This window comes from Cyprinodon tularosa, unplaced genomic scaffold (genome assembly GCF_016077235.1).
Source record: "Cyprinodon tularosa strain WSP-4 unplaced genomic scaffold, ASM1607723v1 ctg503, whole genome shotgun sequence".
Lineage (NCBI taxonomy): Eukaryota > Metazoa > Chordata > Actinopteri > Cyprinodontiformes > Cyprinodontidae > Cyprinodon > Cyprinodon tularosa.
Genome location: NW_024039234.1, coordinates 350666 through 374627, shown reverse-complemented (window position 1 = coordinate 374627; position 23962 = coordinate 350666). Strand labels below are relative to the sequence as shown.

At 38.3% G+C, this 23962-nt stretch overlaps 2 protein-coding genes and 1 non-coding gene across 5 annotated transcripts; 2 read left to right on the top strand and 1 right to left on the bottom strand.

Moving 5' to 3' along the window:
- Nucleotides 1-1397: 1397 nt before the first annotated feature.
- LOC119795213 (endosialin-like) lies at nt 1398-6868 on the top strand. The gene is made up of 2 exons (XM_038303089.1): nt 1398-2266; nt 4959-6868. The coding sequence occupies exons 1-2, from the start codon at nt 1867-1869 to the stop codon at nt 6659-6661; spliced, it is 2103 nt and encodes a 700-aa protein (XP_038159017.1). The 5' UTR covers nt 1398-1866; the 3' UTR covers nt 6662-6868.
- Nucleotides 6869-9790: 2922 nt separating this feature from the next.
- Nucleotides 9791-23528, top strand: dpp3 (dipeptidyl-peptidase 3). 3 transcript variants are annotated; one of them, XM_038303105.1, is made up of 19 exons: nt 9791-9809; nt 14151-14311; nt 14735-14879; nt 14967-15056; nt 15181-15318; nt 15623-15697; nt 16195-16285; nt 16419-16549; nt 17209-17339; nt 17573-17631; nt 19583-19777; nt 19879-19991; nt 20073-20165; nt 20288-20350; nt 20453-20577; nt 21309-21429; nt 21659-21838; nt 22798-22960; nt 23061-23528. In XM_038303105.1, exons 2-19 carry the CDS (start codon nt 14187-14189, stop codon nt 23201-23203), a joined length of 2181 nt encoding a protein of 726 aa, XP_038159033.1. In that variant the 5' UTR covers nt 9791-9809; nt 14151-14186; the 3' UTR covers nt 23204-23528. The 3 variants fall into 3 exon arrangements, with proteins under 3 accessions (XP_038159033.1, XP_038159032.1, XP_038159031.1); XM_038303104.1 differs by lacking the exon at nt 9791-9809 and adding an exon at nt 11284-11302; XM_038303103.1 differs by lacking the exon at nt 9791-9809 and adding an exon at nt 11625-11779.
- Nucleotides 11366-11447, bottom strand: trnas-gcu. Its single transcript has one exon. It is a non-coding gene; the product is annotated as a tRNA-Ser (tRNA).
- Nucleotides 23529-23962: the final 434 nt, after the last annotated feature.

Here is a 23962-nt window from a genome sequence, read left to right as displayed (position 1 = left end):
TAGCTCTACAAAGTCGATTAATCCAATCCATCCTTTTTTCCATCAGGCTTATCCCTATCAGGGTCAAGAAGGGGGCTGGTGCCTATCAGCTGTGAGGCAGGGAACAAACAACCATTAACACATACACCCAATTAACCTAACAGTCATGTTTATGGACTATGAGAGGAAGGATAGAATCCACACATGCTCAGGGAGAACATGCAAACCCCTTTGCAGGAGACCCCGGGCCGGGAATCAAACCCAGAATCTTCTTGCTGCAAGGCAGCAGTGCTACCCACTGCACAGCTCGCATGCTCTACAAAGTTTAGGATAAATATGCATGCAACACATTTAAAAATTGTATTTCTAAAAACAACAAAGACAGCTGATAGAGTGTACTGTTTATAACTTTCTTTATTATATTTTGTGTTGCTCTAGGGCACAGAATCCTAATAAATGACACCGATGTTGGTGTTTGAAACAAAATTTTTTTGCTGGATGAAGGAGTGAATTTAACATTCAGCTTCCAGTTCCCTTCCAGGCTCGGCTTGCAGCTATTGGTTTCATGTAATACCCTCCAGCTTTAGTCTTCACTCAGGCAGAAGGAAAAATAAAGAAATTGAAGTTTTCTTTGGAGAAACCCAAAATCCACTCTTTGACTTTCCAGCGTGCTGTTGATGGTGGATGGATAGTGTAGCATATGTGGAGGTGCTTCCCACAGGTCACCACTGCCCCATAGCCATGGAGAGGTCAAGCTGATGCACATCTGGCATTTCCTGCTTCCTCTCCTCCATATGCCCCCAAGTTCTACTCACTCACACGCTGAGGAACACACATAAACATCTGCACCTCTGTGGAGTTCATTTTTATCAGCAAGAGAATTAAGTCACCCACGGAATGTGAACATTTAAACAGGTATGGCTGCTCCATAATGTTTCCATCAAGCAGTAAAACCTTCCAGCTGGCATGGACCACAGAGGAGATAGAGAAGAAGGGGACAGAGAGGAACGTTCATGAGTGAATGCATAGAGATTAATAGTCTTTAGGGAAGAAAAACTAGAAGGGAAAAACATCAGGGATGAGTAAAAGCGTGGATAACAATGAACAAGAAATGAAACATTTCAGCAACTGCTAAATTGAATCATTGCTTTTTACCCTGCTGATCCTGAGCTGCATAAAATCTAATGTTTGTGTCGATGTGTATGCATATGGGACAGAGTGTCATCATATGGTTTTCATAGCTCTCTGAGGGCTTTCAACCCTCCAGCTACCCCATTCACCCCCAGCTCCCCAACACACACACACACACCATCCCCACCAGTGTTCCTTTAGATACTCATTTTACCAGCCCCCTCTTCGAAAAGCTCACAATTCCCCTCAATAATTTTCCTCTACGTAGCCTTCCACCCCCTCCTCAGTCCTCTCCAAGTCTGGTTCTCTTTCTGATGCTCAGTCTGAAAATCTGCTTTGCAGAGGCAAGAACTGGGATTAGATTTAGCACAGGGTTTCTGCTCCGGATATTTACTGACCTCATATATGGAAAAATACATTCCCCCCCATTTGGGACCTGGACAACGGGACTGGACTCAATTTAATAGGATCTAATTGCAGTTTTTTCCTTTTTTACCCATGTTTTATCAAACATTTAAATTGCTAGAAATAGTGACAGTTTGAATGAAGGTTTACAGTGGATGGGGTCTTTATCCGGTGAAGATAATTTTCTGATGCCAATTTTTAAGCTTTCACTTCCAGTATTTCATTAAAAGCCTTTGGTTAGGTTCAGGGGTCATAAAACTATTTGTTTTCCATCATTGTTAGGATATTTATTTTACAGAGTACCAACATTTTATATGTCCGATTTTGTCCCTCCTTTTGTCATCACTGACAATGTTTGATATCAGAAGGAGCAGCAGCAGGAGCATGTCTCTCTGGTGCTTTTTATCACTGCTGACACTTTGTTTGGCTCCTGGGAGTCAGGGCCAAAGTGTGAGGGAGCAGACAGCTGCTGAAAGTCAGCTGGGTGAGAGTGATGCTATCTGCCACCAGAGGGGATGCCACGCCGTCTTCTTCCAAAAGAAGAACTTCAGGGAGGCAAGGCAGACCTGCATGGATGGAAATGGGACTCTAGTGACGATGCAGACTCAGGAAGCTGCAGGTTTTGTCGATAAACTGCTGTCATCGGCTGGTGTTCAAGGTTCTGGGACTCTTCGCCTTTGGATTGGACTGCACCGAGCTCCACGCCAGTGTTCATCCACAAAACCACTAAGAGGATTCACCTGGGTTGCAGGCAAAGTCTCATGTTTTTCACAATTTGTTTTTCATTATTTATTATACAGGCATTGTTGTAGTGTTGGCTGTTGAGATGCATAGCTTTGGCCAATAATTAAAAAAATCAGATTTTTTTCCCTGAGGACAGAGATGCTGAGTCGCATTTTGACCGATTTCCGTTTTTATTTATGAAGATTTAGATAAATAGAGAAAACAAATGAAAACTGTTTCTGCAGAACCTCCCGCAAGATGACCCATTTTTAACCTCAACATAAATCAGAAACTACAACATATTCCCAATTTACGCATCAAAAAAGGTCTTTTACCTTTTTTCTGGTCTCGATCATGCTGATAGAAAACTCATCAAAGAAAATTATATAAACATATTTGGTTGGATTTTTACTCCTCTTTTTGTGACTTTTAGGCATTTGATCAGATGATTAATGTACAGGCGATATAAGGGGGGAAATCAGCGTACAATGAATAGGATTCATCGATTGATGGATCAATAAAAAACTCACTTCAAACAGAGATTAATAGTATTTAAGCATAAGACGGTGCTTTACAAACCATATAAAATAAAACAGGGAAGGTATGTAAAACCTTAAGTATGTTTTTACTGACATAAATATTTAGAAAGAGCGCATGTAAGTCATTTAAAAGAATGTGTTGCTTTCTGTGAGTTTAAATTGCTTTTATTGGATGCTTTTTTTCCAAGTACCTAAACTGATATTTTCTGTGTGAGTTATGAAAAATGTCTTCCTTTCAATCAGGTGACGGTAGCAAACAGCAGCAAGGCCAGTTTATCTACGCTCCTTGCAGAAACCTCTTTTAGGATATCATTAAAAGGACTTTAAAGACCATTAAAACCTCTCTCTATTCCCTGAGCGTTGAAATACGATGGCAATAAACCAAACTGCCACACCAGATCCTGTTGGACACTGGCATTAATGCCAGTTCGCCAAGCTATGTGCTCCCTGGATGGTTAATGCATTTCTTTCTTTTTATTTTCCAGACTAGCTGGGTATAACTAGGAGATTTTTTTTTCTCCATTTTGACCCCTCTGTTACTCCCCCAGTCTGATTTAGTCATTATGCACACTAAAAGAAAAAACAGATGTGTCTCTTTGTCTGCAGTTGCAGCAGAATTTAGTTTTTAGGAGTTTTATGACCTGTTAACTATTATTTCCCCTGCATCACAAATCCCTTACTTGTGCAAACGTTTTTGCTTATTTTACCTTTGGAGAGAGACAAATTGAAGCATTCCTTCCCTTCATTATTTTAAAGCATCACTTAATACTAAGTAGCTCCCTGCTTGTTTAAATCCTGCCTAGATCACCAGTTTCCCATTTTGTAAAAGCTATGTTTACCTCCATAAATGGGAATAACAAGGGGATAAAAGGGTAATTTTTGTAGATTCTTAACTCCACGGGACTTTCTTGTTTTTTTATTTTATTTTGGCGACACCTAGTGGGGATGAAGAATTTTAAACTTAAAGGAATAGTACACCCAAAACATGATTAGCCTTCATTTTCTACTCACCCCCATGCTGAACAACACTCTGGAGTACTTTTTTGATATCTCAAATGCATCTGGAGATCTGGGAGACTTCTTGCTGTCTGCTGACATTCAAATAATGGAGGTCTACGGTGCCCGAGACAGAAAGGTCCATAAAAGTCCATAAAAAACGTGTCAATATTCCTCCATACTGCTCGTCCAATGTATTCCAAGTGTCCTGAGTGGGTAGCATCCAGAATTTACTTGAAACGAAGTAATTTAGAATGTTTTTAGAGCATAAACAGCAGTGTATAGGATTTCCTGAAAGCGCGCGCCCGCAAGTTCACGACGCTACGGAAACCGCGGCAGACCAAACCGGATGAAAGTGCGCATTCAGCTCGGCAAAGAACTCATGCTCTTCCTCAACACTGAAGTCCTCAGACATTTTTCTTTCGTTGTTTCTTTCTTTGCACAGGTAAGAAGCACATTTCTTCTTCTACGCTTGTATTATCGGCAGAGCAGACGCTGAATGCGCACTTTCATCTGGTTTGATCTGCCGGCTTCCGTAGCGTCGTGAGCGCGCGTGTGCGCGCTTTCAGGAAATCCTATACACTACTGTTTATGCTCTAAAAACATTCTAAATGACTTCGCTTCGAGTAAATTCTGGATGCTACCCACTCAGGACACTTGGAATACATTGGACGAGTAGTATGGATGAATATTGACACGTTTTTTTGTGGACTTTTATGGACCTTTCTGTCTCGGACACCATAGACCTCCATTATTTGAATGTCAGCAGACAGCAAGAAGTCTCCCAGATCTCCAGATGCATTTGAGATATCAAAAAAGTACTCCAGAGTGTTGTTCAGCATGGGGGTGAGTAGAAAATGAAGGCTAATCATGTTTTGGGTGTACTATTCCTTTAAAGATCAACTGTTCACATCAATGAGATGAGAGTGTCGGAATATCCTTTGCAAAATGCAATTGAATTCATCTATCAGAAAATGAAAATCCAGACAATTTTGTGCTTTAATGCAATGTCAGTTTTCACTACATCTCACAGCCTAAAAAGGAAGAAACTATTAAAAAAACATTAAAAGAAAATTGCACCTCTGTTATGTTAGACTTGAAATAAATATCAAATATAGCTCAAATGAAAAACCTCTCATAATTGTTTGTTTTTACTCATAAGGTATTTGCCCCTCTCTTCAACAGGAAACCAGGATGGCTCATTCACCAACTGGAACCGTAAAATCATGCCCAACACTTGTGCAGTCCATCGTTGCGTAGCCATGACTGTCCATACGTCCGAGAATGGAGGAGAGAGTGGCGAGAATTTCCGTTGGATTGAGGGTCCCTGTCTTCTTAAATTGGATGGATTTATATGCCAGTACACTTACAGGGGAATGTGTCCCCCCGTGGAGGATGAGGGTTGGGGTCCGGCAGTTTATGAAACCCCATTTCATTTCAAAAGCACCCAACTGACCCATTTGCCCTACGGGTCTGTAGTTGATCTGTCATGTCCTCCAGAAAGCTCAGAGCTAGGTGCACCCTCTAGAGAATCCATGCTGTGTATTGAGAGGGATGACGGCAGAGTAAGCTGGTCCAAAGATCCACCTTTTTGTTCACCCAGTGCAACTAAACCGTATCAGGATTGGTGCAGCAATAACCATAATTGTGAGCAGCACTGTCAGAGCACACACAACTATTACTACTGCTACTGCTCTGATGGCTACACATTGGATAAGGATGGTACGAGCTGCATCCCGGACAAATGGAGCCAAACGAACTCACCTGTGCTGTCAGACTCCGCCTTTGCCACAGAGCAGCCCCACGTCAATCGGATTTGTGTAGATATGGGTTGTGAGTACGACTGCTCAATAACAGCTAGGAACACCCGGTGCACCTGCCCCCCGGGCTACCAAATAGCTTCAGATGGACGCAAGTGTTTGGATGTGGATGAATGCCGACAAGGGCCGTGTCCCCAACTCTGTGTCAACACTCCAGGAACGTTTCACTGCACATGTTTTCCAGGATACCAGCCAGACAGTTCAGACGAATGTATTGACATAGACGAGTGCCGCGATGAAGGCACCTGTGAGTTCACCTGTGAAAACGTTGAGGGCTCCTACCTCTGTCTTTGTAATCCAGGATTTGAGTCAAATAGCAATGGCGAATGTATAGATTTAGACGAGTGTCAGTATTCAACCTGTGACCAACAGTGCATTAACTTGCATGGTTCCTTCAAATGCGACTGTGACAGTGGCTTTGAACTGAAAGAGGACGGAATTACCTGCCAACCTTCCAGTTACGATGGAGAATATTCTACTATGACCCCTGACCCAAGTCTCTATGATGATCCAGATTTTTACTGGGCCACTCAGGATCCATATTTTAAAGGTGATGGCAACTTTAACATTGATTCATTGACAGATGCCCCTCAAGTACTCACCCCTGATATGGCTCATCAGTCAGATAACCACCTCAGCCAATGGGAGGAGTCTTTACCAGAACAATATCAGACAGTTCCATCCCCAACCCAAATAACGAGAACAGGAAACCATATTGATGATGATGTTCACCCTGGAGGTGGCGAAAACAACAACCGGATGGCACCTAAAAAGGCCGATATTTCACCCAGTGAGACTGAAGAGGCTGAGACACCTAAGATAGAGAGTACAGGTGAAACAAACACGACAGCGGATAGCTCCTCTGGTGGGAAACGCAAACATGACAAGAGTTGGCTGCTTGTGGCTTTGCTGGTCCCTCTGTGTGTGTTCCTGGTCGTGATGCTTGCTTTGGGAATCGTCTACCTCACCAGTTGTGCAGTAGACAAGAGTCTCAGCTTTGCGGACTGCTATCGCTGGGTGCTCCCTGCAACGCCGCCTGAGAGGAGGGAAGGCAAAACACATGAATGAACTTTATCATTAAGAATACAACAAAACTATTTCTTATCTTGTTTTTTTTTTTGTTTTTTTTTACATTATTCTTTCTGGTGACAAGATTGCTCACTTAATGTACAATTTAAATTTTGTACCAAGGACTGACTCAAATACTTTCTGTTGCACAGCTATTGTAAATAGCAGACTGTCATTTTTACACATTCAATAAAAAAACAAACAAAACGTTTTATTATGTGTTTCTTGTTATTTGTTTACTCAAAATAACATTCAATTACTTGATGTGACTCTTATGGTATAATATCTTAAATTAAAGCCAAAATAATGAGATGCTATTAAGGTTGTAACAAAAATTTAATCTCTTTCAAAGCAGGTAAACTTTCAATGAACATTTAATCAATTATCATGTTTGCATTGGACAATTATTTACAGAGAGGTAGATCAATATTCGCATGACAAAACTAAACAAGAGAAAGGGTGCCAACAATAATCTTATAAGACTGAGTAATGAAACTATTCCTGGCAGAGTTTTTGCATGATAGAAAGGCGACATATCAGGATACATGTGTCACAATACGGCTTATCCCAACATACACCACATAAACTGTGATTTTCTGCTTCCTATTCTTGTCTTCTGAAACCACCTTTATTGCAGGACACAGAACAGGACATGCTGACAGCTTAAATAACTCTTCTAATCCATCTCTGCACCGGATTCTTGTATAGTTATGGCCGCTAGTGGCATAAAAGTTACATTACGTTGTCACTTTATAACATAAACAAAAGAGATATTTTGCGATTTTTATGATAATGTAGCTCTGTGGAAAACCCCCAATATCTTGTTGTGGCATGGGCGTAGTTTTTCATAGGGACCATAGAGACATGTCCCAACCAAAATTTTGGACCGACCTTCTTGTCCCTACCAACAATTAGATGTGAATAACATGTTTATAATTTACGATACAGCTTTGTTGCAGCAGTAGAGGGGGATGGAGAATATTGATAGCGAAAACATTTTTTATATATTTTTTACAATGGTATTGTAATGGAATTTGGTATAATTCCTACTCCAAGTGGGTCACTCTGTGAGCTAAATACATGTTTTAGAGTCTCTATATACCAGTGAATGATTAATTGATTACTAAATTTGTTGACATTTCAATAATCAATTATTCCGATGAATTGTTTCAGCCCAAGATAAAATACATGATATGGGTTAAATAGACTAACTATACAATAAATGTATTTGGTGTCCCTTGAATCTATTATTTTGCTTTGTTTCATGATACAGAGAGAATATTTAAAAGATAAGTGAGAGTTTTACCTCTGCACGATTGTCTATCTTCAAAAGAAAAAAACAGGATAAATCCACATATAACAGACATATTTAGACTATATTTTGTTAAATAGGCACATTTACTTTCTGTCTCAGTTGCTGGTCATTTCAAATGCAAACCTTTTCAAAGTGGAAAAAAGTCATAATTCCTCATTCATCAGAGCCGATGATGCTTCAAACATTGATAAACAGCACCTAGTGTGTGTAGCGCTTATAACCTTTTTAAAAACATAGGAAGAAATGCTGCTTTTCTCTTTAAACAAAATACGCCCTGAATTTCAAGTATAAAAAACAGAGCATGCATAATTTTGCATAGGACCAATTACATCAGACCAATAGTGTCCCTACCAAAGTTGAAATCAAACCTAAGCCCTTGTGTTGTTGCTCTTCTCCGGTTGATGGAGAGCAGCTGAATAATAGGCTATTAGTTGGCTGCACGGCTAACTTCCTGCTGGGGCTATAAGACTTATATAAAGGTAAGACAATGCCAGTGGCAATTCACCAGGTTAAAACACATAAGGAAGCAGTCACATTAGTTGTTTTTAATTATGAGAATGTTGTTGTAAGATGATAGAAGTCTGCTTTGTATCTCAATTCAGCTATCTATGTTTATAATAAAGGAAGATGCCAACAGAGTTATCTGCAGGTAGGACACCAACCTGTTAAAAGGAACCTCACTCAACAAAAAATACTGAACTATTCCTTTAAGAGAAGTTGTACCAACATATCTTCCACTAACCATATAAAATTATGAAACTGTACATAAATCTATAAAGAATAACTATTTATTTTCTCCTTACACGCATCAATTGGAGCAGGTCAGAGATTTGAGATGCCACCGAAAAATCTGTTTGTTAGACATACGGAGCTTTTTCAGCTAAAAATGGCAACAGATGTTTAAACAAGTTTGTATTGTAATGCAAGAAGCTTGAGAAAACATAGTTTGTTCTTCTTTACTAGTTCAAAAATCTGGGCTTCTCAGAGGACCATGACTCCCAGTAACAGGTTAAAATGAACATGTTTTTTTTTATTGTACAGACAGAATCAGACTGCAGAGCTTCTACATATCTTGAAATTTTGTTTCTGGCCTCATTATATTAGTAAATAGGTTCATAAATCTTTTTAAACAGAGAGAAGCAGGGAGAGCTGCAGATTGCAGATTTAAAGGTGAAACAGATTTACTGGGAATTGCAACATGCAATAAAATATATCTCCAAGTTTACAAGAATGTTTACAAGAAATAAATATATGCTATTCTATAATTTAAATGCATTATATCCTATTTTTTCTGGATGGAATTAAAATTGCACTTCTAGGGCATTGGAATCGGCTGTTATTACTGTATTTCTTTCTTGCATTGATGTTTTTGGGCCCTATATTTCCAATGCACTAAAAGGCATCTCTCTAACATCTATAAATATAAATATCAGTGTATTGTGGTCTTGTGTTCTCAAAAATAGGACAGCATTTAATAAATATTTATCCGAACAAATTTTTGGAAATTAGCCTAATGAAAGTGTACCACAGGACATCCCAAATTTATTTTATTTTACTTTGTTTATCAAATTTGGGGGCAGATGTTCATAAAGTTTTGATTTTTTTTTTTTTTTTGTTTCCAAATACTTTGAACGCATCAGCATACCCATAATAGTTTATGAAATTTGGCTACCAGGCAACAACCAATCAGAGCTCACTTTTCTCGCCACTTCAATTATCTCTCCTCGTTAGTTCACAGGTATCGGTCAGCAGACGACAGCAACAACTTTTTTTTCTTTCTAAGTTTGGACTTTTACGTCTTCTTTTCACAAGAGTTGATGCGTCCGCGAGACTGTAAGTGTTCCTCTTTTATTGTCTGGTTAATTGAAGAAATAGTGTGTTAGTGCGTCCCATGTTCTAAGTAGCTTGAATTGTTTATTCATTAAACTGTTTTAATTGTTTGTTTTTGGCACAATAATAACTGTTTTCACCATATCTATCAGTGAAAGTGGGTCAATTTAGCTTAATTGCTTCTAATGTAGTCGTTTACTTTATGTTACGTAAACTGTGGATGACGCATTTAAAGAACATTGGAAAGCTTAAATATCCCGTAATTTCCCCGTTTCCAATGGGGCGTTTAAATGCTGTCTGAATAAACTGGATTTGGCGAAACTTGACACGAATGCTCAGACTTTTTTTTCAGTTACTTATTGTAATTTTTTACTTATGTATTTTGTAGAACCATTAAATCATAAACAGAAGTTTAAAAAGAACTATAAACAATTCTCATCGTATCGAATCGACCATATCGAATGAAACAAAAAGTCTGTGCTTCTTTTTATTAAAAAAAATCTAACATCTTAAAAATGACTTTCGTGGATATTTTAAACAAAGAAAACAATGTACTTGTAGGAAACGAACGGTTGTTGTTGACATGAAGTTATAAGTGGTGTAGCTTAAGTGGTGTAGTGGTGTATCATTTACTTTGTTCACCTTAAAAAGATAGTTTCAGCTTTGTGATCAATCAGGTAAAACATCGGTCACTAGACACGCTAACGCTACATATACTCCCGGCTCGGCACACAGACGCTGCATGATGTTATTATCGTCGTCTGGGCAACCACAATGTTTTAGGTCATGTGGCAACGTTCAGCCAATCATATAGCGCAACGTCGCTGCCATGCGCAAGGGCCGGTGTAGGTACCAGATTGACTCGGGCTGCCAGATTGACTCGGGGGCCTGCGCCTTTTGATGACGTCACAATACATAATTGTTTTAACGTTTGCACAATTGCGCAAAACATTTTGATTGGTCTGGACAGCTTACTAAAGTAATTATAGCGGGGTGTAGGTTTTATTCGAAAGCGGGATTGCTGTTTGTAAACGGACAATTTTACGAAGACATTCTCCATGGTCCCTGCGCCTTCTGATGACGTCACCGAATTCGCCATGGGCCTTGCGCCTCCCGATGACGTGACATTATGGCAATGCCACTCAAACACACTACATTGAGCCCGCGGTCTGCATTTGTAACGAGAATAAATTCAGGAGAATGAAGCTAAAGGGATACAAAAAATAAACTTGTAATATTACAAAACCAAAAATACTACGAATACAAAGTATATTCAGAGATTAAAGTCCCTCTGATACTGTTTAAGTGACTGAGAAACTGCAGATTTGCCACATTTAAGATGGCGGACGCTCTGACGCATCTCAAAAGGCGCAGGCCCCCGAGTCAATCTGGCAGCCCGAGTCAATCTGGTACCTACACCGGAGCAAATATGAACACAGACATTCCCACCGGAGAAGACCTGGTACCTAAACCTGAACTATAATTTAAGACGTGAGGTAACGACCAATATGTTTATAAATCTGCAATAAGATATAATTTATTGTAGGAAAACAATATACCGACGAGGATGGGATTCGAACCCACGCGTGCAGAGCACAATGGATTAGCAGTCCATCGCCTTAACCACTCGGCCACCTCGTCAGATGGCGAGCTATATTTTGTGGCCTCAATTAAAAGAACAATCTTAAAAATCGGTGAAAAGAAATATGCCCAAATATTACACATAATGGGTTGTCTGAATCACTTTTAAAAAAGCATTGTTTTCGCAAAGCTTTGTTTGTGTTTTTTTTCTCTTGATGCCGGTCCACAGACTAGCAGAGGTCTCCCTACTTTCTGATTGGTTGGACTTTACGTTCATGGAAAAATACAACATTGTCATTGGTCAAGAGGCGGGACTAGTGCTGAATGAATACAGGAAGTGGATAGCGTGAGACTGCACTTTGACGTTCGACGCAAACCTTAACAGTTTTGAGGTAACGGATTTTTCAGTTTTATTTACTCCCTTTTCAGTTAAAATGAATTAGAAGCCAAACGTATGCACCTGAATGCTATTTTAAATTCATTCTTTTAAAACCAGGATGTGGTGCGTTGTAGTTAAATTTGTGTTTGTGCTTCACAGTATGCAGTTTTTAGCCGCTAGATGCTAATGGTAACGCAGTTTACCCTCGCGTTTACTTCACATTAACTTTTAGAAGAATTAAGTCCTTCTGGATGTTTAAAGGGGTGATAAGAACGGCGATTTTCACAAACAAAAAGCCATTATGAATATTTTTTCCGAGGTTGGAATCTCTGAAAACTTATGTTTAAACAGCTGGCTTAGAAACGCTTAACTGCTGCATGCGATAAATCTGTTTGCCCCCTTTGTTTGTGCGCTCCTTAATGCTTCTAAAGTACCCTAAAACGAGTTTAAATGTAGAAAAAAAAAAAATTATATTGACTGTTAGTTGCTCGGTTGCAGCAAGTAAAAATTCCAGAAACACATTAAATTGGCCGAATTTTAACATATATCTTTGCGTATCTACTAAATTCGAAACCCGAACCTTAATGTCTGTGCTTGTATACAGAAAGGAAATCCTTTGCTGCTCAGTTGAGTAAACCTGCATGAAATTAGGCATGGGAAATGTCCATGTGCCAAGCTCTTTCACTTTTGGTTTTTAGTCAAACTGGTTTCAAAGAACATCACTGCAATGTGAGAAAATTATTTCATGTTTCACACAGAAAAAAAACAGATCACTTAATTCCAGTCTGAAACATATGGAAGAGGATTAGGGTTACTGGGGAAAAAAAAGTTAACTGATTTTTACATTTTATTTCAGTATAATATGAATAATTCTGACTTTAATCTCAGATTTCTGACTTTTTTCTCTCAGATTTCTGAATTTTATTCTCTCAGATTTCTGATTTTTTTTTCTCTCCGATTCCTGATTTTTTTATTTTTTTCCCCTCAGATTTCTGACCTTTTTTCTCAGAATTTTTCTCAGAATCTCAGAATTTTGGATTTTAATGTAGATGGGCACCATGAAGGAAGAAATGTGGAGCACTCAGCTTCACTTACAAAGATGTGAGTTGTTTGTGAAGGCTAGTAACACATTGATGAAAAGTTACGGAATTAGGTGACATTTTACATGATGCTATTTAACACAAAGATGCTATTTAATTAATGTAAGGACAGAAGGTGATTAAAACAAGAGAGCTAGTTTGTTCTTTAAAACAGATATGGCTACGGCTTGATGCTAACATGTTTGTTAGCTGTCAGAATTCTGAAAAAAAAAGTCAGAATTCTGAGTTTTTTTTCCTCATATTGTACTGAAATAAAATTTTAAAATCAGTTTTACTTTTTTTTTTTCAGTGGCCCTAATCCTGTTCCTTAGATACATACAGATCTCATCTTACATAATAAGGTTGCAAGGTCAGGGAAATTTATCATGACTATATATTGCATTGCATTTATTTGAAGTAATGTAGCTTTTTTTTTTTTTTTTTAAACCTTTAGTATAGCTGTAAAACTTTAAATAATAAATGTAAAATGTCTGGTTTATCCCATCCACGTGCTTATTTCACTATAACAGTGTGAATAACTTATGAGATTTGTTTGTTTTTGTGTGCTTTTAGTTTATTTCAGGGTTTTTTTTTTTGCCAATAATAATTTTTACTCCCCACATCAGCTTCTGCTGGAGAATATTTCGTGATTTTACAAGACATTTACTTTTCAAAGAGTTGCAAATCAGTTACAACACGTGTTTAAATCTCTTCCATAAGCAAGCAGCTTCCTTTGGCTGATGGTCCTTGTTTTGCTGCACAGCTATCCAACTCTTTGGGAGTTGCTTGTAAAATGTCAGCTTGTCAATTTCTGTTCTTGTTTTTCTGGTACTTCCCGTTATTCATAATGTGTTCTCCTTGTGAGATTTCATTTTGTATTCAGACTTTATTTAGGATACTGGGCACCAGGTCCATAGCAAGAATAAAAAAATAATGTAATGAAGTGGCATAAGGATGTGAGAGAAGCAAAGGTTCAGTGATATTAGTTAGATATCAGCTAATATAGTTTTACAATGAAGACTTTGCCTGCTTGAATTCATCTTCCATCTGTCAAAGTGTTGTTGGGCGCCGCACAATGGCAGCCCACTGCTCCAAAAGGGGAGGGGTTAAATGCAGAGGTAAATATCTCCAATGTGAGATCAATAAAGTTGAATTATTATTATTATGCAGAGAGGTGCATGGTAAGGCTCAATGTAGAACCTAGATGAGGCTTAAAAAGGATATATATCTAAGGTCATTTAATTTTTTTTGGTACCTTTTTTTTTGTTTAATGCTCTTCTTTTTTTCTTCTTCTTTTTTTTGCAGTACCTTATCAGCATTATTCGTGCTCTCAGAACAAAGATGGTGGACTCTCAGTACTACCTTCCCAATGACATTGGGATCTCAGCCCTCGACTGCCGTGAGGCATTTCGTCTGTTGTCACCTCAGGAGAAAATGTATGCCCACTATCTGTCCCGGGCTGCTTGGTAAGTTACACACCTCTGGGTGTAACCATACAGGATAGACTGACAAAAGATTAATGGTCAATGAAGAATGCTCCTGGAATATAGCCAGATTTGAGTTGAGGAACAATTTTAGTAAGCCTGCAACTAACGATTGGTTGGCTAATCTGTTGACAATAAGTGGATATCATACAAAGAGAACTTGAACAAGGTGATGGTAAAACTGTGACTTTGAAAAAATCCTTTAAATAAAATAAATAAAAAGGTTGTTTATCTTAAATACCCATGGCAAATGGCTGGTTTTAGAGTCCATATACTCCAATTATTGCTAATTAAATTTCTAAATGAGTGATCATCTTAATAATTGATGCATCCGATTAGTTAATTAAGCCTTACATTGCAGCTTTGGCGATTAATCCGTATCTGTTGTTGAACTGTTTTTCTTAGGTATGGTGGCCTGGTGGTGCTCCTGCAGACATCTCCAGAGTCTGCAAACATCTTCGTCCTGCTGCAGAGAATCTTTAGGAAGCAGACTCCAGAACAGCTGGAGCAGGTCGCTAAAGCAGCTGGTCTCAGCTCTGAGGAATACCAGGTACATGTTTGATAGTTGTTTTCAGTACCGTCATTATAGCATTTCACCTTTTTTACCAAACAGAATTTTTCTGCATATTTTCTTTAGGCCTTCTTGGTCTACGCTGCTGGTCTGTATGCAAACATGGGCAACTACAAGTCTTTTGGAGACACCAAGTTCGTCCCCAATCTACCAAAGGTAAACTACATTTACAACAAAAAGTGTCCTTCGTAAATGTAGTTGATCTACTTTTTAATATTTTAGAGAAGCTTGTGAGTTTAATTCTTACCTGGGTTGTGCACATCTGTTCAATGATATCTAGGACAAGCTGGAAGCTCTGGTGAAGGCCAGCCAAGCGTTTCAGGAGAGTCCCACTGAGATGGAGGCTCTGTGGAGCAACACCTCAGGTCTGATTTATTCCCTGGAAGACCGACAGAAACAGCTGGGGCTGGGCGATAAGGTCAGAGGTCATTTAACAGGAGAAGTTGTTTTCTGTTCTTCAAACTGAAGATCTGATACATTTTAGTCTGTTTAAATAAAGACTGCTGATTCCTTGTGACATATTTTCATATTCGTCATCTGCTTCTGTTTGAAAGATATTGCTCTTGTGTTTTTGTTGTCATGACTGACTTTCTTAGGCTTGTTCTGAGTTCTGATTTAACAAAGCTGTTGCTTTTTCTGTTTTTACAGCTGCAACAGAAAACAGCTGACTAACTTTTATCTTATAGAGAGTTGATTTTGTATTTTTTTTTCACTCTGTTTAGGGAATAACAACATACTTCTCAGGAAACTGCTGTCTGGAGGACGCTGAACTGGCTCAGAGGTTTTTAGATTCAAAAGTGAGCAAAATATATTTTAAATTGAAAATATTTTTCAGCCATCATTCTGCTCTGTTCCTGCTGCTGTACCCTACAATCTAAAGCATTTTTACACTTTTAAGTAATGTGGAAAATTACAATACCCTTTCTTTTCCAACTTTTTTTGATCATATGAAATGTTTTAGCCCAACATTTTATATTAAATGACACAAACAAATCTCATATAAAAATCCTAATAACAGAGTACTGATGTTTTCTCTCCCTCTATCAGTACAGATCAACATATAGAATAAAACCAACCAGAATCTGGGACAGCAGCATCTAAAAACATAATCAGTCAAAACTTTTTTGTTTCTTATTTTAACTTTTACACGCCTGATAATCTAAACATTTTCTTGTTTGAAGATATTAAAAATGGATTGATATAAATTTGTTTTTGTGATTGCCGTGAACAAAAATAGCTGATGATGCTTAATTTCAGTAACCATCTTATCTGATCGACTTTGGATTGTTTCCAGAAACTTTCTGCTTACAACACACGTCTGTTCAAGAGAGACAATGGAGGGAAACCCTGTTATGAGGTGCGCCTGGCTTCAGCTGTTCAGAAAGGTCAGAGCTGTTTAAAAGTAAACTTTTTAAATGAATATAACTATCAGTCGGACTGAGAACCCTCATTAAGATTAAGAACAAATTGTGTGATTTATGTAAAAGCGTAGAGGGTGAATTCGTTATTACTTTGCAGACTCTGCAGAGGACGGGGAATGTGAGTCTTCCTGTGGCAGCTTCAGCTTTGAAGACAAAGAGTTTATTGTTAAGAGGGGAGACTATAGTCCTCTTATGGAAAAAGTCTGTCATTACCTCCAACAAGCTCAGGTGAGAGAAAGGACTGCCCTTTTTTATTTTACTTAATAGAAAACTAGATCCAATCTTAGATCCGAAATGATCCGTTCATCGCTGTAGGACTTCAAATAGTGAGATTATTTCATTCTTGCTTCATAAATGATTGAACACATTGTTTCTAGGTTTGCATGAAGTATGAAAAATAATATCATTAGCTTATGATCAGTTTTCAATTAATGAAAAGGAGCAGCTCACGTGGAAAAGCAGATTATTATTTAACTAGACAGAGCTTACATTTTAAAACGGTTTAATGTGGATTTATTTTTAAATTTTCTGAGGTATAGATTTATAAACTCCGTTTTAGATGCATCCGATTTATGATTACAGCTTGAATTTTTTTTTAACATAATGATCATTTAGGATTCTTTGCTGTACCCAGAGATTAATGCAATTATATAACAATAAAATGCCAAAGTAACTAATGTAATAAATACCAAGCTAGGTGAATATTTTGGCTTTAAAGTATTAAATCCTTTGTTTGAAGCAGCAGCTTTGGGATAAACAGAAAGATCCAGTTGACTACTTTGATTTACAAGGACAGTGTGAGCATCTAACTGATTTTGATGCCTTCAAGTGTTTTTGTTTTTTTCTTTCCATTTTCTTCATTCTGTTGTCTGCACTTTGTTAAACAGGCTTATGCAGCCAATGACAACCAGAGAAAGATGCTGGAAGAGTACCAACGCAGTTTTGAATTTGGTTCCATTCAAGCCCACAAAGAAGGCTCACGGTTTTGGATCAAAGATAAAGGCCCGATTGTTGAGAGGTGAAAACACAGCACACAGTTAGCCCTACGAACCCCTGAAAAGCTGATAGCTTTCATTAACTTTGACTTCCTCATAGAACACGTTTGAAGATTATTTTGTTGGGTTTTCATTACAAACACCAACCTTTGCTCTAAATAGAGTTTGCGCTACTTTCTTTAATGACCTGTTTAACGTTCGTCCCCCTCTGCTCCTCATCCTTTCCTGCTCCTTTCTGGATTATTTTCTTTTACAGTTATATAGGATTCATAGAGAGCTACAGAGATCCGTTTGGCTCCAGAGGAGAGTTTGAAGGTAAGAGCAAAGCTGCCTCAGAATCATACCTTTTTTTTTTTTTTTTTTTTTTTTTTTTTTTTTTAGTACCACTTTAGGTTAGGATCCCAAAGGTTCCCTGCAGTTTTAGCTAGATGCTGAAAACCAGGCTGACTGAAGTTGTGTTTAGCCACTTTTTGGCTTCGAAAGCATAACGTAGTATGTTGGGTTTTATTTAAATAAAGAAAAATAGTCAGCCTTGTAACAACTGTTGGTTCAGACATTTTGTTGGCATTCATCCCGACAGATAGTAAGTAAGTAATCTTCTCATTAACCATTAACACTCAGAATTAAAATCTCTCTTCAGGGCTAATTGACCCTTTTGCTCAATCTTATCCCCATTTTGTTCCCAAATATTGGCATTCCGGCTTTCATTTCTTATTTTAAATGAACTATTAAACTTAACTAGAAATAAAACTGTTAAAGTATTTTGGGAGAATATGAAAATGAATCTACAATGTCCACACCCTGTTTCTAGCGTTTTGTTGTTCTGACCTCCTTATGTTAGATATTATCTATTACTCTGTAATCATGGATTCATAAGTCTGTTTACTAAATAAAGTCTTTAAAGCAAAAAATATTTAATAGTGTCAGAGGAGGCAAAAAATTTACCCTGGTGGGGACAGCTCCTTTTAATACACTGCAAAGTTGTGCAAAATTTGTGAAGAAACGAGCGGCTGTCACCTGCTTCATGTCTAGGAAATGAGATCGATTCATTTCATAAGCAGGAAAGATGCACTCAAGATTACTTCAAGCCAGACAGCTGCAAATATACCCAATAGGTTGACTGAAGACATTAACAAATACAGAAAACACCCTGTAGTTGTTACAGACAACGCTGGAAATATAGTTTGTGCATTTAAGATAATGCAGCTCATGAATTGTCTGCTGTGTCTCGTCTGCTTGCTTGAGTGAGGCTTCACTTTTCACAAACAAGTTTGCACTTATGAGACAGTTTTGTTCACATCTCATGTTTAAACTGTCTGATTGCACTTTGTGTTTAATGTGACAGAAAAAAAACAAAATACATGAGTATTTTAAAACACAGTTGAACCACTTTCATTATTGTAAAAACAAAAATTAATCGATTTATAACTTTATGAATCAAAATCGAATTGATTCAGGACTTTGGCGATAATACCCAGCCCTATTCTTTAGTATAAAGACAACAATAATCAATCTTGATTGGAATTTACTTTATTTGCAATGTTTGGGCAGTCTTAGCCACATACATTTTGAAGAACTCTATTTTTTACACTGGTATTCATGGTACAAGAGTAATAATGTAGAATTAAAAGTTAAAACAGCAAAGTATAAATGGTCCTGCTCCTTTAAACATTTTTAACATTGAGCTCAAGGGGCTGCATCAAAGGAAGTAAAATGTAACGCAAAGACTGCAGAGCTCTGATTCTGGTTGAAGGCGGCATTTTAGCAGGAAGCCAAAAATGATCTCACTGCTGGTGAACTGATGTCACCTACCACATGCCTCGTAATCAGCCGATCAAAATATTCTCAACTGTTTCACTGAAAATACTTACCATAAAGCAGTTCATTAAAATCGTTGGACTAAAAAGTTTGATTTCGTCCAAATTCATTAAGCCTTAACTGATCGTTCCTGCCTCATATCAGACAAACTTTGTATTCCCTATCTGTAGTCTAAATGCTCATTTATTTAGGTCCAGTGCGTTTCCACATATGTTGCATTAATGCTTTGCATAGAGATGCACCGATCCAATACCTGGATTGGACATTTGGTTAATTCAGCTGTGGGATTAGATTGGTATCCCTCACCCATATGCTCAGCCCAGGTATCAGCTAAAAAAAAAAACTGGATCGGTGCATCTCTAGCTTTGTAGAACCTAACAGAAGCTGCTGTTCCATCTATGAAAATTGTTGTTGTTTTTTTACTCTTGGGTTGTGTCCTTCCTGTCAGGGTTCGTTGCCGTGGTGAACAAGGCAATGAGCGAGCGTTTTGCCAAGTTGGTCAGCTCAGCAGAAGTCCTGCTGCCTGAGCTACCCTGGCCCCAGGACTTTGAGAAGGACACCTTCCTTAAACCAGACTTTACTTCCCTGGATGTTCTAACGTTCGCTGGCAGTGGAATTCCAGCTGGGATTAACATCCCAAATTGTAGGTCCACAGGGAGTCAAACTTCAACCTGGTTCTGCTGCTCAGTTTTTCCTTTTTTTTTTTTTTTTTAAGCATTGATTGTATTTTTTGTTTTTATGTAGATGATGACATCAGGCAGTCAGAGGGCTTTAAGAACGTGTCCCTAGGGAATGTGCTGGCTGTAGCCTATGCCACACAGAAAGAAAAACTCACCTTCTTGGAAGAGAAGGATAAGGTAGCAGCCTAATTATGCTCTATGCCCAAAGATTTACCTAAGTAAGGTCAGATGATATACATGTTATTTTTTTTGCCTCAGGATTTGTTTATCAAATGGAAGGGGCCATCCTTCGAGGTGCAGGTCGGTCTGCATGAGCTCCTGGGTCATGGAAGTGGAAAGCTATTTGTCCAGGTCAGTCAAAAACTTGTGCGACTATTTTCTCCTCTCTAGTTTGTTTTTCAGAGAAATTAGAGATACTTATGTTTATGAAATGAATAAACTAACTGTCCTTCCTAACTAACTGGCTCTTTAAGGACGACCACGGCAAGTTCAACTTCGATCAGAGTAAGGTGGTGAACCCAGAGACGGGAGAGAAGGTTAGTTTCACTCTGATGGGCTGGGATCTCTGCCCATATAATGACACTCATTAATAACTATGGTTTGCACATGACAAATAAAGATGTCTGATTACCTAACAGGTGTCAAGTTGGTATCGTGGCAGCGAGACGTGGGACAGTAAATTCTCCACGATTGCTTCTTCCTATGAAGAATGCCGAGCAGAATGTGTTGGGCTCTATCTGTGTCTGAACAAGCAAGTGTTGAGGTGTGAAGTCTAAAAAATGGGATGTAAATGGACATATTTCTGTTGGAAATACTTGAATTAGTCCTAAAAGTAAAGAAACATTGACGTTAGAGTTATAGTCAAGGAGAAAAAAAAGTTCCACTTTTTCAATTTTTGGTTATTTTAATTTTGGGGAGTAAGTAAGGTGCTTCCAATCAAATTCATTCTCTACAATTTAGAGAAGCCATCATTTACTGAAGGGGTTTATCGTAATTAATAGACTATTTAAAGCCCCTATCTTCTCTCCAATATTGTTCACACAGGGAGAGCATCCAACACTGTTGCTAGGCTACCCTGAAACAGGTGAACCTCCAAATTTTCTGCCAGGTTAAGGACAAAATGGCCAAAAGAAACAAAAGCCCCATCTGTGACTCATCAGGCCCCAGTCAGCTTGTTCCTAATGTTAAAATTAACAGACTGAACAGAATTGGCTTGTTTGAATAGAGCAGATATAATTCTTAAATTCTTTTTAAGTGATTTGATCACCTTAGGTAGCATTTTAAATGGTTGTAGAACCAGACTCTGAGAACAAGTGGATGATTTATTTTCTAAAATATAAGAATCTGAAGTTACTTCTAACCTATTTGAAATGTTTCATTATACAAAACTTCTTCTTAACCTGTATTATTTCTGTTTATCTTAGTCTTTTTGGTGGCTGATCCCACTGAGGGAGGCTGCCATGGTAACCGTTACCTGTATGTTTTCTGTCACAGTATTTTCGGCCATGAAGGTCAGGATGCTGAGGATGTGGTTTACGCCAACTGGCTGAGCATGGTCAGAGCTGGGCTGTTGGGTCTGGAGTTTTATACGCCTGAGAGCAAAAGCTGGAGACAGGTGATCCATCTACCTGACACATGGCTGGAGACGCTTTACTTTTGTCAGCCTGTGATATATGTGGTGTTTATATGTTAAGTAGTGTTGCACATCATTTCACACATTTTTCCTGTGATTAGTTTGCAGAGTCTGTGATGTTTTGCGCTTTGTTTGCGTTAAGTCAGACAGCGTGCTTATATGATTGTCTGGAGATGCCTCCAGCCTGTTAACGTTCATCTGTCTGCTCCAGGCTCACATGCAGGCGAGATTCGTCATCCTGCGCGTGCTGCTGGAGGCGGGAGAAAGTCTGGTGGGCTTGGAGGAGGTAACGGGGCAGGACGGCAAGCCCGACGCACGGATCACACTAGACCGGAGCAAGATCAGCACTGTGGGCAAGGACGCCATCCACAGGTTCCTCTGTAAACTGCAGGTACATCCACTTTACCCGAGATGCCCAGCAGCTTGATTATGCTTTTTTTTTTTTTTTTTTTTTTTCTCGAGTTGCGTTTTTTTTTTTTCTCTACTTATTATCGTGCATATTTAGAGAAACAAACAGCAGTACAAATGAAAATAATTTTTTCCACGATAGACATATTATGCATCCTTAGAAAGCTTAGATTCTCCACAATTCAACCACTAAGTTCATTTTATGGACACGGTGAGCACCTAAGCAGAATTAATAAAGTTCTAGCAGCATATTAAATCACCTAAAGGCCGTGGCCTTTAACTGCGACTGCCTTTAGGCAAATGTTACAGCGTGGGGTTTCTCGCTACACATCTCTCTCAGCAAACTCAGACCAGTTCTAAACAACGGATGATTTTATTCCTTTTTTCAGGACTAATTGCCACTCTCCTCGGTAGCTATGATGTCGCTTGCTGAACTATAACGTGGGAGTAATACTCCATTTAGGGAAGCTCTGGAGAGCCAAAATTGCGGCGTTATACAAAAAAATCTATTTCCTTTTTTTTTTTTTTATCGCCCGTTTAAAAAAATAAAGGCTTGGGCCTAATTTGTCATTTGCCATCCTTTTTTCCCAACTCTATGGTAAATTATTAAAAACATAAATTTGAATCAACAATTGAAGATTCATGAATTAAGTATTTATTCCGCCCAAACCTTTTGAAATCCATCTTGAAGAAAACAAAGGCGTACATTTTATTTGGATTATTCAGGATAGCAATTAAAATAGTTCAATTTTAAGTGGAGAAAAAAAATTGATTTTAACAGATTTTTCAAATAAAAAAATGAGGGTTTGACATCCTAAACCTTGAGATTCTGGTTGTCTTTGGGGTCCTTGACCTGCTGAAACCTTAAACCCATGGCTCCACCCTGTTGAGATCTTAAATCCTTTAAAAGGCCTGATCTGATCCAATCCAACCCATTTACAGATCTTAAAGTCTACAGCAGATGTGGAAGGAGGCAGAGCTCTCTATGAGGCTTACTCCACTGTCAGCGACACCGGAGCTCACAACTTCCTTCGTCTGCGGGAAATCGTGCTGCTGAGGAAAGAGGCGCGCAAAATGTTTGTCCAGGCCAACACCAGAATCATCGGTAAGTATACATATCAGCGACACAAACAGGAGTCAGATCTTGCCTGTAATACTTGGTTATTAGTTTCCATATTTAGCTAACGCTCCTCTGTGGTTTCCAGGGGAGAATGTGGAGCTGGTGGAATATGAAGGCAGCGCAGCAGGTTTGATTCGCTCCTTCACCGAACGCTTCCAAGATGACGCAGAGCAGCTGGAAAACACCCTTTTGGATCTGAACAAAGCAGACGCCTCCTGCTGGTGTTGATGGAGGATTGCTCCTCTTGTTTAAAGAATGGCCTCCGAAGTCAAGTTTCCCATGCTGAAGATTTACGAAAGGTTTAAATTGTGAAAAATTCAGCTCTTAAAATGAATAAGCCATACGATGTGTATCTAATCATTTTGAGCTCATATGTAATGAAATGGATCTCTTTGCTAGAGGCACTCGACATGTTTTCTAATGAGAATAAAAACTGCATTACCTGGAAAAATCAATGGTTTCTTTAGTTAAATAATTTCCTCTGTCATGATATTTGACTTTGTGTACCTATGCTGATTGGTGGCTAAAAACAATAAAGAAAATGTCTCTTTTTTTTTCTTAAGGTTTTTTATACTTTCTTCTTTGAAGTTGACTTAACCTTAAATATTTTTTGTCGAATTTTCACATAAAGAATTGTTTGGATTGTTTCATTCATGTATAAATAATGAACTCATTTAATCTCAATTCATACTTTTAACATCGGAAAGATAAGAAAATAATCAGAATTTTGAAAAAATACCTATTTTTCTCCTTTTGGCCCTATTCTTCTGGTTTATTGTAATAAGTCAAAGTACTTTTTCCTGACTTGTGCCTCTAATGCTCTAGACTTCTGCCTTAACTTGCACACAAAACAACAAAATATATAAAAACAAAATACTGCTTTTGTTATGCAATAATCCAAGTCAAATACTGTGTAGTCTTCCTTTAGCGCTCTACTGTGATGATATTTTTATATCTAACAAAAACATAGTCCAGGACATTACAACT